Raw genomic sequence first — 14,341 nt, forward strand, 5'->3', positions numbered from 1 at the left:
GGTTACTCCTGCTGGCCTACTTGCTCCCTTCTATCTGTTCTGAATTTGGATCTCTTCACTACCAGCTTTCTCAATTTATGAACTTACTGTCCAAGACTGACTGGCTTACAACCATTGTTACTAGTATATGGTTTTGGGATCACCTCAAGAACAACTGGGCTCTTGCAGTCTGTAGCCCGCTATACCTTTGGACTGACACGGACATGTCCACTTGCTCACCTCTGCAGACCACTGGGCTTCAAAACCTGTAACCCAAACCAGTCTGCTAGAATCCTCTTAGGCTAATGAACCCAGTCTCCTTCTCCCCTAGAATGACAGTAGTCTCCCTAAATTTTGAAGTGGCCCTACTGCCTTGTTGGACAGACCCTCACCATCCATCACACTGCCCTTGATTAACCAGATTCACGGACCAGTCTCTCAGTCTGTATCAGAGGTTAAATCTAAAACTGGCCTAATATGCTATTTTTCTCCCAAAATATTTCACCTTGAAAGGCTATTTGACTTATGAAAGATTATTTTTTACTATCCTTTCTCCACTTACAGAATTTGCTATGATATAGAAATAAAGCTTATTTTGTTATACCAAGGCACACTGATACCACAACTTAGGGCATATCAACGTTTTTTTTCTTCAAAATAAAAACATTTTTCGAAGGGTCTTTTTTTTTTTTCTTTAAATGAAGTTTCTCCAAAAGACATTAGTGAAAATTTAGACATCTATATGGCCAAGAAAAGTTAATTTCTTCTACAGCATTTGTAAGAAACACTCAGTAAATGGCCCATTATACAGCTTTAATTTCAACATATATTCTTCAAGTTCAGTTGACATACAGACACTATGAACATGATTCTTTGAAATACCATTATACAGGAATATTGTATTATTTAGGTTTCTTCTCTGTTACAGCTCACCTCACACTGGGGTGAAAGAGATTTGAATTGAGATTTGCAGCCATCAAATTACTGTTAGTTAGATTGATGGGTGGCATTGTCATAGAACCTCCGCAATGTGGATTTTCTTTCAAGCCATTACAGTTAGTGCTGGGATTGATAGGGTTTGGTGGTTTAATGGTTACAAGTTTTGTATCTGGAGACATAGGATGAACATTTTCATTTGCATCCTGTTGACAAAGTCCACCTTCATACTCTTTCTTTTTTGGTTCTGAGATATCTCCTCTTCCTCCTTTGACTTTAATAACTCTGACTTTGATCTCCTTGGGCTTTTTCTCTTTTTCTATTTCCTGGAATATATACATCCAAAATCCGAGTCATGATAACAGTTATTTTTGTCATTAGAGTCTAACTATAATTATACTGGCTGAAATAAAAGCCAAAGTTCTTACCTTTCCCAAAACTGAACTACTTAGCAGTGTATTGGTATAAACTGTTTTTCTTTCATCTTTCCTGAGTTCATTTTCTTTAGAATTCTCTTTTGGCTTTATTAACAAATTGACTTTTGCTTCCTGCAGTAATTTAGCTTTCAGTTCTGGCATGAATCTGACAAAACAAGCAATATCAACAAGTAATCTTTTTATATATGCAGATAAAGTATTTTATCTTGAATAAACCATTTCATCAATTAATTTGTATTTCAGCTACAGCATAAATAATGCTATCTAATTACAATGCATGCCAAGAGATGGCCCAATTTACCTAATAAAAATTGCTTTCTGGTAAAGCTACATCTTTCGAAAATTATGCTCTGGGAACCTACTATATAAAACTTTTACAAAATAGATTTATACCAATTAGATGCCTTTTGCGATGCAAACTTAACTCAGAAAAATACTGCTTTTAATTTTGATAAAAATACTATTATTTTTAAGGAAGACTCAGACCACTTTGACCTTTTCGGAGGTTCTCTTTTTTATTTTTTTTGAGATGGAGTTTTGCTCTTGTTGACCAGGCTGGAGTGCAATGGCGCGATCTTGTCTCACCACAACCTCTGCCTCCTGGGTTCAAGCGATTCTCCTGCCTTAGCTCCCGAGTAGCTGGGATTACAGGCATGCGCCACCACACCCGGCTAATTTTGTATTTTTAATAGAGATGGGGTTTCTCCATGTTAGTCAGGCTGGTCTCTAACTCCCAACCTCAGGTGATCCGCCTGCCTCAGCCTCCCAAAGTTGCTGGAATTACAAGCGTGAGCCACCGCACTCAGCTGTGGTTCTTTAAAGTAATAGAACTTTAAAAACGGACTAACTAGCTTCTAAAATCTTACTCTAGAGAAATGTAACAGAATACATTCATATTGGAGAGAGATTATTTTGGTTTTAGTTTGATTTCTTTTTAAAAGTTATTTTTGATTAGAAAGTCCATTCATGTGGTTCAAAGTTCAAAAGTCTATACTGAAAAATTTCCTTCCCACCCCTTCCCTGAACTGCACAAGTCACCTCCTTGAAGCAGCTACAGCTATCAATTTGGGAAGGTTTTAAAACATCAGCCCATGAATGAATTCTTCTCTAGTCCAGCCAACTCTTGCTAGTGCTGTGCAGGGCACAGGCCTAATGACAAGCAGTGTGATGAAAAAAAAAAAAAAAAAGAATCAGTGTGGTTAGTTTGACTAGATGAGAAAATGGCATACTCCTGTTAAATCTCCCTTGAACTGCAGAAAGCACATGAAATAAAGAGGCATCTTAACAAAGGAAAAGGACTTATCCAAATATTTTCTGAGGATTCTATAAATTGAACTCAAGGTACTTTCACCCCACAAAAGTAAAAGCCTGGTATCTAAATGTCCAAGAAAAATAAACTTAGTCTGTGTAGAACTGATATGAAGTAACTTTTTAATTCAATAACTGACATCTTTTTTTTTGAGACAGTGTTTCTGTTGCCCAGGCTGCAGTACAGTGACACACTCATGGCTCACTGCAACCTTGACCTCCTGGGCTCAAGCAATCCCCTACCTCAGCCTCCCTAGTAGCTGGGATTACAGATATACACCAACACACCCAGATAATTTTTGCATTTTTTGTAGAGACAGAGTTTTGCCATGTTGCCTAGGCTGGTCTCGAACTCCTAGGTTCAAGCAATCTGCCTGCTTCGGCCTTCCAAAGTGCTGGGATTACAGGCATGAGCTACCATGCCCGGCCAATAACTGCCACTTTTTATCAATGGCACTTCTTTTTTTATTTTTTATTCTTTTATTTTTTATATTTTTGAAATAGAGTCTTGCTCTGTCGCCCAAGCTGGAGTGCAGTGGCATGATCTCCGCTCACTGCAAGCTCCGCCTCTCTGGTTCATGCCATTCTCTTGCCTCAGCCTCCTGAGTAGCTGGGACTACAGGGTGCCTGCCACCACACCCGGCTAGTTTTGTTTTTGTATTTTTAGTAGAGACAGGGTGTCACCGCATTAGTCAGGACGGTCTTGATCTCCTGACTTCGTGATCTGCCCGCCTCGGCCTCCCAAAGTGCTGGGATTACAGGCATGAGCCACCGCGCCCGGCCTATTCTTTTATGTTTTGAGACAGAGTCTTGCTCTGTCACCCAGACTGGAGTGCAGTGGTGCGATCTCAGCTCACTGCAGCCTCAGCCTCCTGGGTTCAAATGATTCTCCTGTCCCAGCCTCCTGAGTAGCTGGGACTACAGGCGCATGCCCATGCCCACCTAAGTTTTTGCATTTTTAATAGAGATGGTGTTTCACCATCTTGACCAGGTTGGTCTTGAACTCCTGACCTCAGTTGATCTGCCCACCTTGGCCTCCCAAAATGCTGGGATTACAGCATGAGGCACCATGCCTCGCCAATGGCACTTTAAATATATCATCTTATTTTTTGTTTTAGAGTAAAATTCCTGAAAGGCTCGAAGTTCTAGTCACCCTCAAGGATTCCTTTGCTTTTTTCTACTTAGTCTATCTCCAATAGCAGTTCCTGGACTTTTCCATATCTGACCTTAGCTCCACCACATTTTTAATGGATGTCCATCTTTCTAATATATCCAAAGACAAGCTGAATGGTTTTACAGTTAATGAGAAACTTTTCCTGTTTCTTTCAAAGTCCAAATAGAAAACAGTGTTTTTTTAGAAATATGGTTGATTCATGAATCTAAATTGTAATACAGATTATATGCTGGGCATGTCATAAGCAATGTGGGGCATAGAAGGGCTGTAAGAAGCATGGCACCTGTCTTCAGGGAACTTCCAATTTCATGGGTAGGATACAACAGGCACTGCAGCTGGGCACAGTGGCTCATGCCTGTAATCCCAGCAATTTGGGAGGGCAAGGCGGGTGGATCACCTGAGGTCAGGAGTTCGAGATCAGCCTGGCTAAAATGGTAAAACCCCCGTCTCTACTAAAAATACAAAAAATTAGCTGGGTGTGGTGGCATGTGCCTCTAATCCTAGCTGCTCTGGAGGCGGAGGCAGGAGAACAGTTTGAACTTGGGAGATGGAGGTTTGTAGTGAGCTGAGATTGTGCCACTGCACTCCAGCCTGGGCAATAGAGTGAGACTTCGTCTCAAAAAAAAAAAAAAAAAAAAAAAAAAAAAAAGACAACAGACACTACAACAGAGAATGAGTAGAAAAAAAAAATCATTTGGGAAGTGCATGCTAATTATGATAAATGAATATCACCAGAAGAGGAAAAACCAGACTATACTCTGAGTCAGAGGTCCAAACAGGAATAAAGCTAAGAAGTACTGATTGCTTATTTAATGTTATCTCTGGTCTATGATGACACTGAAACTGTAGTATGTAAAGAGCTGAGCACACTGCCTAGGACATGGTAACTGTGTAATGAATGCTAGCTGCAATTATTTTTTATTAATTTTTTTTTTTTTCTTTTTTTGAGACGGAGTCTCGCTCTGTCGCCCAGGCTGGAATGCAGTGGCCGGATCTTAGCTCACTGCAAGCTCCGCCTCCCGGGCTTACGCCATTCTCCTGCCTCAGCCTCCCGAGTAGCTGGGACTACAGGCGCTGCCACCTTGCCCGGCTAGTTTTTTGTATTTTTAGTAGAGACGGGGTTTCACCGTGTTAGCCAGGATGGTCTCGATCTCCTGACCTCGTGATCCGCCCATCTCTGCCTCCCAAAGTGCTGGGATTACAGGCGTGAGCCACCGCACCCGGCTCTTTTTCTTTTTTTGAGATAGGATCTCAACCTGTCACCCAGGCTGGAGTGCATTGGTGCAATCTCAGCTCACTACAACCTCTTATCTTCAGGTTTTAAGCCATCTTCCCACCTGAGCCTCCCGAGTAGCTGGGACTACAAGTGTGTGCCACCACACCTTGCTAATTTTTGTATTTTTTGTAGAGACGGGGTCTCCCTATGTTGCCCAGGCCAGTCGTGAACTCCAGGGCTCAAGCAATCTGCCTGCCTCAGCTTCCCAAAGTGCTGGGATTACAGGTGTGAGCCACTGTGCCCATCCTATTATTAGGCTTTTCATTCATGACACTTGTTAAGTCTACTATCTTTCTAGTCAATACCTGATACAATAACTCAATAAATTTTTGTTAAACTGAATATATGTTATGTAAAAGTAACCTACACAGCAATTTTCCTGCTAGTAAAATTTCCCAATACAAAATGCTTTAAAAAAATCCACATTCACTCAAAATGCTTACTTTTCAATAAATCCATCTCTAGTAAAATACTCATGATGCAAAAGATCACTAGATGATATCCTATCAGCAGGATCAATTTGTAAACAAGCCTAGGAAAAGAAAAAGATTGTAATGATAAGTGAGCTCTCAACAGGGCTCCATATGGTAAAAATTAAATTTATTTTATAAATTAAGAATTAATTAATTATCCAGATCAAAAAGCATTCTTGAAAAGATGGAATTATACCTCAGGAATTTCTGGTAGTAAGTTCTGACTGTCTATTTCCTTAAGGAATTTGCACTTGCAGAACATTATTATAGGTTAAATGTCTCATGATTCTAGCCAAAACAGAGGTCAGTCTGTTTCTGCTGAAATTAGCAAAAATTAATTAGCTCATTTTGATCCTCTTTTCTGCCCTGTGAGGTAGAAAGTTCATGTATAATCATTTGCATTTTACAGATCTGGAAGCATGATTAGTAGTTTGCCAAACAAGAGTTTTAACCCATGTTGTCTTGACTCCTAATCCAGCACTCTTTCCATAGCATAATACCATTTTGCAAATATTCAAGTCCCTAAATCTTTCAATAACCCATTATTAAATCAGCTCTTTTCTGTTTCCCTTTCTTGGTATAGAAACAAACAAACAAAATATGGAAGGAAGTTTTGAATGTTAAGTTGTACATAACAAATCTATATGTAGTTAAATAACAATAATTATAAATGGAACACATTTCTGTAATCAAAATATTGAAGACACGTTTTGAATAAAAAGCATCTGCTTTATAATTTTCATTCCTCCTGTGAAAGGAAGTAAAACAATAATAGCTGACTTCTTTTTGTAGAGATGGGAGTCTTGTTATCTTGTGAGGCTGATGAACTCTTGAGTTTAAGCGATTCTCCCGCCTTAGTCTCCTAAAGTGCTGGAATTACGGAAGAGAGCCACCATGCTTGGTTTTTAAAAATTTTTTAGAGACAGGTTCTTACTCAGTCACCCAGGCTGGAGTGCAGTGGTGCAATTATAGCTCACTGGAGCCTTGAACTCCTTGGCTCAAGATAACCTCCTTCCTTAGCCTCTTGAGTAGCTCAGACTACAGACACATGCCACCATGCCTGACTAGTAACTTTTATTGATGCTTACTACATACCAGACAATGCTCCAGTCTTTTTCTCCATTCCATCCCAACAACAATCCTACAAAGTAAGTATTATTATTATCCTCATTACACAGATGAGGAGACCGAGGCCCAGAGAGATCAAGTAATTTGTCTAAGATCTCATAAGTAGAGGAGCCACAATTAAAATCCAGCAAATCCAAGATAATTGTATATAATATTATGTTTCTTTCAAAATGCATATTTAAACTGATTCACAGAAAAAAATCTAGAGATCTGCTGTACTGTAATGTGCATATAGTTAAAAATGCCATACTGTACACTTAATAATTTTGTAAGAAGGTAGATTCCATGTTATGTGGGGTTTTTTTTAGCCAAAATAAAAAACATTGATTCACAAAGAGAAATTATTTAAGTCTATTACCTACTTAATGATGTGGCAGTCTTTAAGACTGCAACTAGTTGGCCAGGCGTGGTGGCTCATGCCTGTAATTCCAGCACTTTGGGAGGCCAAGGGGGGTGGATCACCAGAGGTTGGGAGTTACAGACCAGCTTGACCAACATGGAGAAACCCCGTCCCCACTAAAAAAAAAATACAAAATTAGCCGGGCGTGGTGGCACATGCCTGTAATCCCAGCTACTCAGGAGGCTAAGGCGGGAGAATCACTTGAACCTAGGAGGCAGGAGGTTGTGGTGAGCCAAGATCGTGCCATTGCACTGCAGCCTGGGCAACAAGAGCAAAGCTCCATCTCAAAAACAAAACAAAACAGTTAAAAATATGTGCTCATTTTAGAACATAATGGCAATCTATCACTAAAACTTAATATGAAAAATGCTAAAAGGTCTGACCAAATCATAGAGGCAGACAATTAGAGGCAGTCCTTCTGCATATATAATTCAGTAAATTTAAATATATGCCCTACTTTGGAAAGTGTAAAATACGACACTTGGGGAAACAGATTGGCAGTTTCTTAAAAAATTAAACATATGCCTACCCATGACCCAGCCATTCTGTTCTTAGATATTTCTGCTGGAGGAATGAAAATACACTGTGTGTTCCACACAAAGATGAACATGAATGTTCTCATGGCAACTTTATTTGTAATAGCGAAAAATGGGAAATAACCCAAACGTCCAACAACAGTGAAGGGCTTTTTTAAAATGTGGTATAGTCATACAATGAACTACTACTCTGCAAAAGAGGAACAAATTGCTGATACATACAAAAACATGAATGAATCTCTAAACCATTATGCTGAGTGGAAGAAGCCAAACATGAAAGAGTGCCTACTGTACGATTCTATTTATATAAGATTCTAGGAAATTCAAACTAATCTATGGGAAGAGAAAGCAAATCAGTGGTTATCTGGGGACAGAAATGGAAGAAAAGATGAATTGTAAAAGGACACAATGAAATTTTGGAGAGTGATGGAAATGTTAGGTATCGTGTGTGTGTGTGTGTGTGTGTGTGTGTGTGTGTGTGTGTTAGATATCTTGACTGTGGTGGTAGTTTCATGTGTGTATACATGAATCAAAACTCTTCAAATTGTACATTTTAAGTATGTGTAGTTCACTGTTCATAAATTATACCCCAATAACACTGTTTAGAAAATGTATATCTAGGAAAAAATGTGCCCTACATCAGATATCAAGGTGTATTTTAAAGTTACAATAATAAATCAAAGTTGTACTACTTCTAGAACAAAGAAAAAAATCAATGTAACAGAAACAAACCCACACATGTATAAGCTTTTTGTCTATGATAAATGTAGCATTCCAAATCATTGGATGATTCTAGTTGTTTTAAAAAAAAAAAAAAGCGTATTGCAAAACTTATGACAAAAGATTAATGTGCTTTTTTCACAAATCAATAAGATAAATATTTTAGTTGACACACAGGTTAAGGATTCTTTTTTTCTTTTTTTATATAGGGTCTTGCTCTGTCACCCAGGTTAGAGTGCGGTGGTGCAAGCATAAATTACTGCAGTCTCAAATTCCTGGGTTCAAAGGATCCTCCTGCCTCAGCCTCCCAAATAGCTAGGACTACAAGTGGGTACCATGACACCCTACGCTTTTGATTAGAGATAGGGTCTTACTATGTTGCCAAGGCATGCCTCATGCCACACCCGGGAGGCAGAGGGTGTGATAAGCTGAGATCGCAGCATTGCGCTCCAGCCTGGGCAACAAGAGCAAAACTCCGTCTCAAAAAAAACAAAAACAAAAATAAAAATAATAAATAAAAAACTAAATTTTAAAATAATAAAAAGGAGTTATATAATGTTTTCATTTTCTCCAGTTCAAGACAGATTTTGGCCTTGGTGTATCTTCAGACATTAAAACTATAGCTGCTGAGGTCCTGTAGCTATTTTAGTACAAAAAATATGTCCCTAACGGGGCTAACCTAAATGTTAAAAGGTAGTGATAAACATAGTAAGTCCTTAGAATTTCTCCAGTTTTTTTTTTTTTTTTTTTTTTTTTTTTTGAGACAGAGTCTGTCTCTGTCATCCAGGCTGGAGTGCAGTGGTCTGATCTTGGCTCACTGCAACCTTGGCCTCCAAGGTTCAAGTGATTCTCCTGCCTCAGCCTCCCGGGTAGCTGGGACTACAGGTGTATGCTACCATGCCCGGCTAATTATTTTGTATTTTTAGTAGAGACGGGGTTTCGCCATGTTAGCCAGGATGGTCTCGATCTCCTGACCTCGTGATCTGCTGGCCTCGGCCTCCCAAAGTGCTGGGATTACACCCGTGAGCCACTGCGCCTGGCCCATTTCTCCAGTTTATACCTAATTATCATTAAAATAGAGATAAATTAAATATAATGAACATAATTATCTTAGGGGGCGTTCAGCTCTGACAGTCTATGAATTTTAATTTCTCTGTACTAAAGACATAACTTTCTACAGATTACATTACTTTAGGAATCCTTTTGGAATTTCATTAAAGTGATAATTTAAAACTATTATAATTTATGCAAATTTCTCAGATATAAATTCTTAATTTCTCAACATACATGAACTGGCTGGGCACGGTGACTCACGCCTGTAATCCCAGCATTTTGGGAGGCTGAGGTGGGCAGATCACCTAAGCTCAGGAGTTCCAGATCAGCCTGGCCAACCATGGCCAACATGGTGAAACCCCACCTCTACTGAAAATACAAAAGTTAGCCGGGCACGGTGGCAGGCGCCTATAATCCCAACGACTTGGGAGGCTGAGGCAGGAGAATCTTTTGAACCTGGGAGACGGAGGTTGTAGTGAGCTGACATTGCTCCAATGCACTCCAGCCTGGGTGACAGAGCAAGACTGTCTCGGGAGGGAAAAAAAGACATACATGAACTATATCTGCCAACAATCCATTAAGCTTTGGATATTTTTTTCTTGCGTTTTTGGGGTGTTGAACTTGAGGAAGAACTACCCCAGCAAAAATGGGGCTCTTGGAAAAGATATTCTGCAAGTGAGGTGACAAATTGCCTGAAAAGAGAAAAAAAATGTATATTTTAAAAACAGAGAAATTAGTCTATAATCAAAATAATCAAATTGCTATGTGATCTACATTAGATACTAAAAACTGATACAAGGAAGAATATCAATTATGTCTTTTAATTTTTTGAAGTTGAATAAAAACTAGCTGAATATGTCATAAAAAATTGAGGTTTCCTCAGTTATCTGCTGATAGCCCACAGGCAACATAAGATATAAAACCACCAGGTTTACTTGCTTTTCCCAAACTATAAGACATAATATGTAATGCTGTCAGAAAATGCACTTTCCAACTTTTATGCATTTCCATGTGGGTATCCAAATGATTTTACTATTAAGTGTTCATCAGCAAAATACATTGAAACCTTACTCAAAGTAGCTAAAATATTAAAGGTATGTAGAAATCAAAATATTGCAAAAAAAGAAACAAGGCTAGAGAGTAGTAGCAGAATGGAAAGAACTATAAATATGAGTGGAGGGAACTAAGTTCTAGCAGTTTTGCTATAACTAGTTCTGTGACCTTGGGTAAATCTCTTCCTTTTTGTGCTTGATTTTCTCATCTGTGAAATGATAGGATTAAACCCCACCATCTAAGGTTCCTTCTGATATTAATCTCTTAACCAGAACTTCTTAAAAGACACAAAAAAGTGAGGTGTCTTAAGGCTCTAAACTATATCTTAAATCAATAATTATCCAGATTTCACTGTTTTTAGAATTGTTCATAGTATCTTCCTCATAATCCTGTAATTACAAATTTATGCATACCTTCCCCACCACACAAAGAGCTCCTCAAGCTCCTCAGTCAGGAATAATAAAAAATAAATCTTAGCCAGGCACGGTGGCTCACGCCTGTAATCCCAGCACTTTGGGAGGTCAAGGCGGGCAACATGACAAAACCCTGGCTGCACTAAAAATGCAAAAATTAGCCGGGCATGATGGCACGTGTCTGTAGCCCCAGCTACTCGGGAGGCTGAGGTGGGAGAATCACCTGAGCCCAGGAAGTCGAGTCTACAGTGAGCCATGATTGCACCACTGCACTCCAGCCCAGGTGACAAAGTGAGACCCTGTCTCAAAAAAATTAAAATTTAAAATAAAAAAAACACACAAATCTTGAAATAGCACATTCAAGGCTAACCATCATAATGTTTTGGTGGCCAAAGCAGATCATCAAATAATTAAACTCTCATCAAATATATATTTTTTTTTCTGAGACAAAGTCTCATTCTGTTGCCCAGGCTGGAGTGCAGTGGCGTGATCTCAGCTCACTGCAACCTCTGCCTCCTGGGTTCAAGCGATTCTCATGCCTCAGCCTCCTGAGTAACTGGGATTACAGGCACTTGCCACTACACCTGGCTAATTTTTTTTTTTTTTTTTTTTTTTTTTTTTTTGTATTTTTAGTAGAGATCGGGTTTCACTATGTTGGTCAGGTTGGTCTCCAACTCCTGATCTCAGGTGCTCCGCCTGCCTTGGCCGTCCCAAAGTGCTGGGATTACAGGCATGAGCCACCATGCCCAGCCTTCATCAAATATGTTCTTGAATAAGTTATTTAGCTATCTGGCCGTCTATTATCGTTTTCTTTAAAAAGAAGGGTGGTTTCTGAGTAAATAATTAATTTTCTATTTCCAAGTGCTTTAAAAAAGCATCTGACTCAACTCTACTATTTGAAGTCCTTATATAGAGGTATAAATATTTGAAAAAGCCTAATTTAAAAACAACTTTTAGACAAATTAAAGTACCTTCCTATTGTACTATTCTTCTTAGCATCAACAATCAACATATGGCTTAGTTATTTACATCCTAGCAAAGGAAATATTATTTGCAAAATCAGAGAATTTTCTGCCTTCTTTATCAGCCCAAGGAACCCATCTGCTGCCATCTATCAAAACAATATGCTTCCTTGTTCTTATACAGAACAGCTAAATTTGAAAATCAAGCAGAATTGATCTGGCAATATTTATTTTAGACATATAACTCATGCTATTTCAGTAATACCTACCCACTTTCAAAACAATTTTATGGAGTAAATCCAAATCAGAGCTACTAGGAAGATAGGGATTTCCAGTGGCCATCTCAATGATCATACAGCCCAAAGCCCAGATATCCACAGGTCTGAAACAGATCAGGGAAAAAAAAATCACTTTTTCATGTAGAAATATATAAATATATTCTTAAAAATACGTTTAAAGAAAGCCAAAGAAACAAGTGGTATCATTTGTAAGTTTTGTTTTGTTTTTTTTTCGAGACAGTCTTGCTCTGTCACCCAGGCTGGAGTGCAGCGCCGTAATCTCAGCTCACTGCAAACTCTGCCTCCCAGGTTCAAGCAATTCTCCTGCCTCAACCTCCTGAGTAGCTAGGACTACACGCACATGCCACCATGCCCGGCTAATTTTTGTATTTTTAGTAGAGATGGGGTTTCACCATGTTGGCCAGGCTGGTCTTGAACTCCTGACCTCGTGATCCACCTGCCTCAGCCTCCCAAAGTGCTGGGACTACAGGCATGAGCCACCGCTCCCAGCCCATTTGTAAGTTTTTATTGTAGATCATATACCAACTTTATAAGAATTGGTAACTGCTATATTGGTGAGGCTATCAGAAAGAAATAGTCCCAAGTACTGTTCTGGGAGTGCAAACTTATATAACTTCTTTGGAGGAAAAATTGGCAAAAGCCACCAAAATTGAAATTGTATATGCTTTTGATTGTACAATTTTATTCCTAGGAATTTATCCTAAGATATACTCACATGTGTGCACAAATATAAATTACATGAGAATTTCACTGCAGCATTGTTCGTGGAAGAAAAAGATTGCAAACAACATAAATATCCACCTATAAGTGAATGGCTAAGAAAATTTTTGTACCACCCCACAATAAAATATTATTCATCTGTTAAAAATGATGAGGTCTGGCCAGGCACGGTGGCTCACGCCTGTAATCCCAGCACTTTGGGAGGCCGAGGCAGAGGCAGGCGATCACAAGGTCTGGAGTTCGAGACAAGCCTGACCAACATGGAGAAACCCCGTCTCTACTAAAAATACAAAATTAGCCAGGCGTGGTGGCACATGTCTGTAATACCAGCTACTCGGGAGGCTGAGGCAGGAAAATCGCTTGAACCTGGGAGGCGGAGGTTGTGGTGAGCCGAGATCGCGCCATTGCACTCTAGCCTGGGCAACAAGAGCAAAAACTCTGTCTCAAAAAAAAAAAAAAATTGATGAGGTAGATCTATCTATATGTGCTGAAATGGAATGATCTCCAAGATAAATTGTCAAATAAAAAAGGAAATTCATAAAAGAAATCAAAGATCTAAATAAATGGAGAAATACTCCTTGTTCATCGATAGGAAGACTCAATATTGTCAAGATGTCAGTTCTTCCAAGCTTTATGTAATGAGTCAATACAATTCCTGTCAAAATTCCAGTAAATTAAAAATTGATAATTATGTGAGGTAACACACATATGTAAATTAGCCAAATTTAGTCATTTTGCAATGTATTTATACCTCAAAGCATCATGCTGTACACAATAAATACATACAATTTAATCTGTGAATTTAAAAAAATCCTGGCCAGGCGCGGTGGCTCAAGCCTGTAATCCCAGCACTTTGGGAGGCCGAGGCGGGCGGATCACGAGGTCAGGAGATCGAGACCATCCTGGTTAACACGGTGAAACCCCGTCTCTACTGAAAAAATACAAAAAAAAAAACTAGCCGGGCGAGGTGGCGGGCGCCTGTAGTCCCAGCTACTCGGGAGGCTGAGGCAGGAGAACGGCGTAAACCCGGGAGGCGGAGTTTGCAGTGAGCTGAGATCTGGCCACTGCACTCCAGCCTGGGTGACAGAGTGAGACTCCTTCTCAAAAAAAAAATAAAAATAAAAATAAAAAAAATAAAAAAATCCTAAGAAATAGTTTTGTAGATATTGACAATTGATTGCAAAGTTTATATGGAGAGGCAATAGACCCAGAATAGCCAACACAATTTGAAAAAGAACAAAGGTTGAAACTACTTGACTTCAAGATGTTTTAAACAATAAGCAAGATAGTATGGTATTGGTGAAAGAATAGATAAACAGATCAAGGGAACAGAATAAAGAACCTAGAAATAGACTTGCACAAATATGATCAACTGATTTTTGACAAAGGAACAGAGGCAATTAAATTAAAAAAAAAAAAGATAGTCTTTTCAACAAATAGTGCTGGAACATACAAAAAACTAAATCTAGAGACA

The 14,341-nt window shown here is 39.0% G+C and overlaps 1 protein-coding gene across 3 annotated transcripts in view; it reads right to left on the minus strand.

The window, feature by feature from the left end:
* The window catches only part of CDKL3 (cyclin dependent kinase like 3), a 70,500-nt gene that overhangs the window by 11,086 nt on the left and 45,073 nt on the right, over positions 1-14,341 (minus strand). For 2 of the 3 annotated variants that reach the window (XM_030927436.1, XM_030927437.1), the window contains exons 4-8: positions 12,118-12,230; positions 9,973-10,112; positions 5,554-5,642; positions 1,344-1,497; positions 913-1,241 (exon numbers count right to left, since the gene is read on the minus strand). In XM_030927436.1, the coding sequence (XP_030783296.1) occupies positions 913-1,241; positions 1,344-1,497; positions 5,554-5,642; positions 9,973-10,112; positions 12,118-12,230 (825 nt within the window). Of the gene's footprint in view, positions 1-775; positions 1,242-1,343; positions 1,498-5,553; positions 5,643-9,972; positions 10,113-12,117; positions 12,231-14,341 lie in introns of those variants that run through there. The other variant, XM_010359947.2, reaches the window with a different exon arrangement.

Source organism: Rhinopithecus roxellana, chromosome 3 (assembly GCF_007565055.1).
Source record: "Rhinopithecus roxellana isolate Shanxi Qingling chromosome 3, ASM756505v1, whole genome shotgun sequence".
Taxonomy (NCBI): Eukaryota; Metazoa; Chordata; class Mammalia; order Primates; family Cercopithecidae; genus Rhinopithecus; species Rhinopithecus roxellana.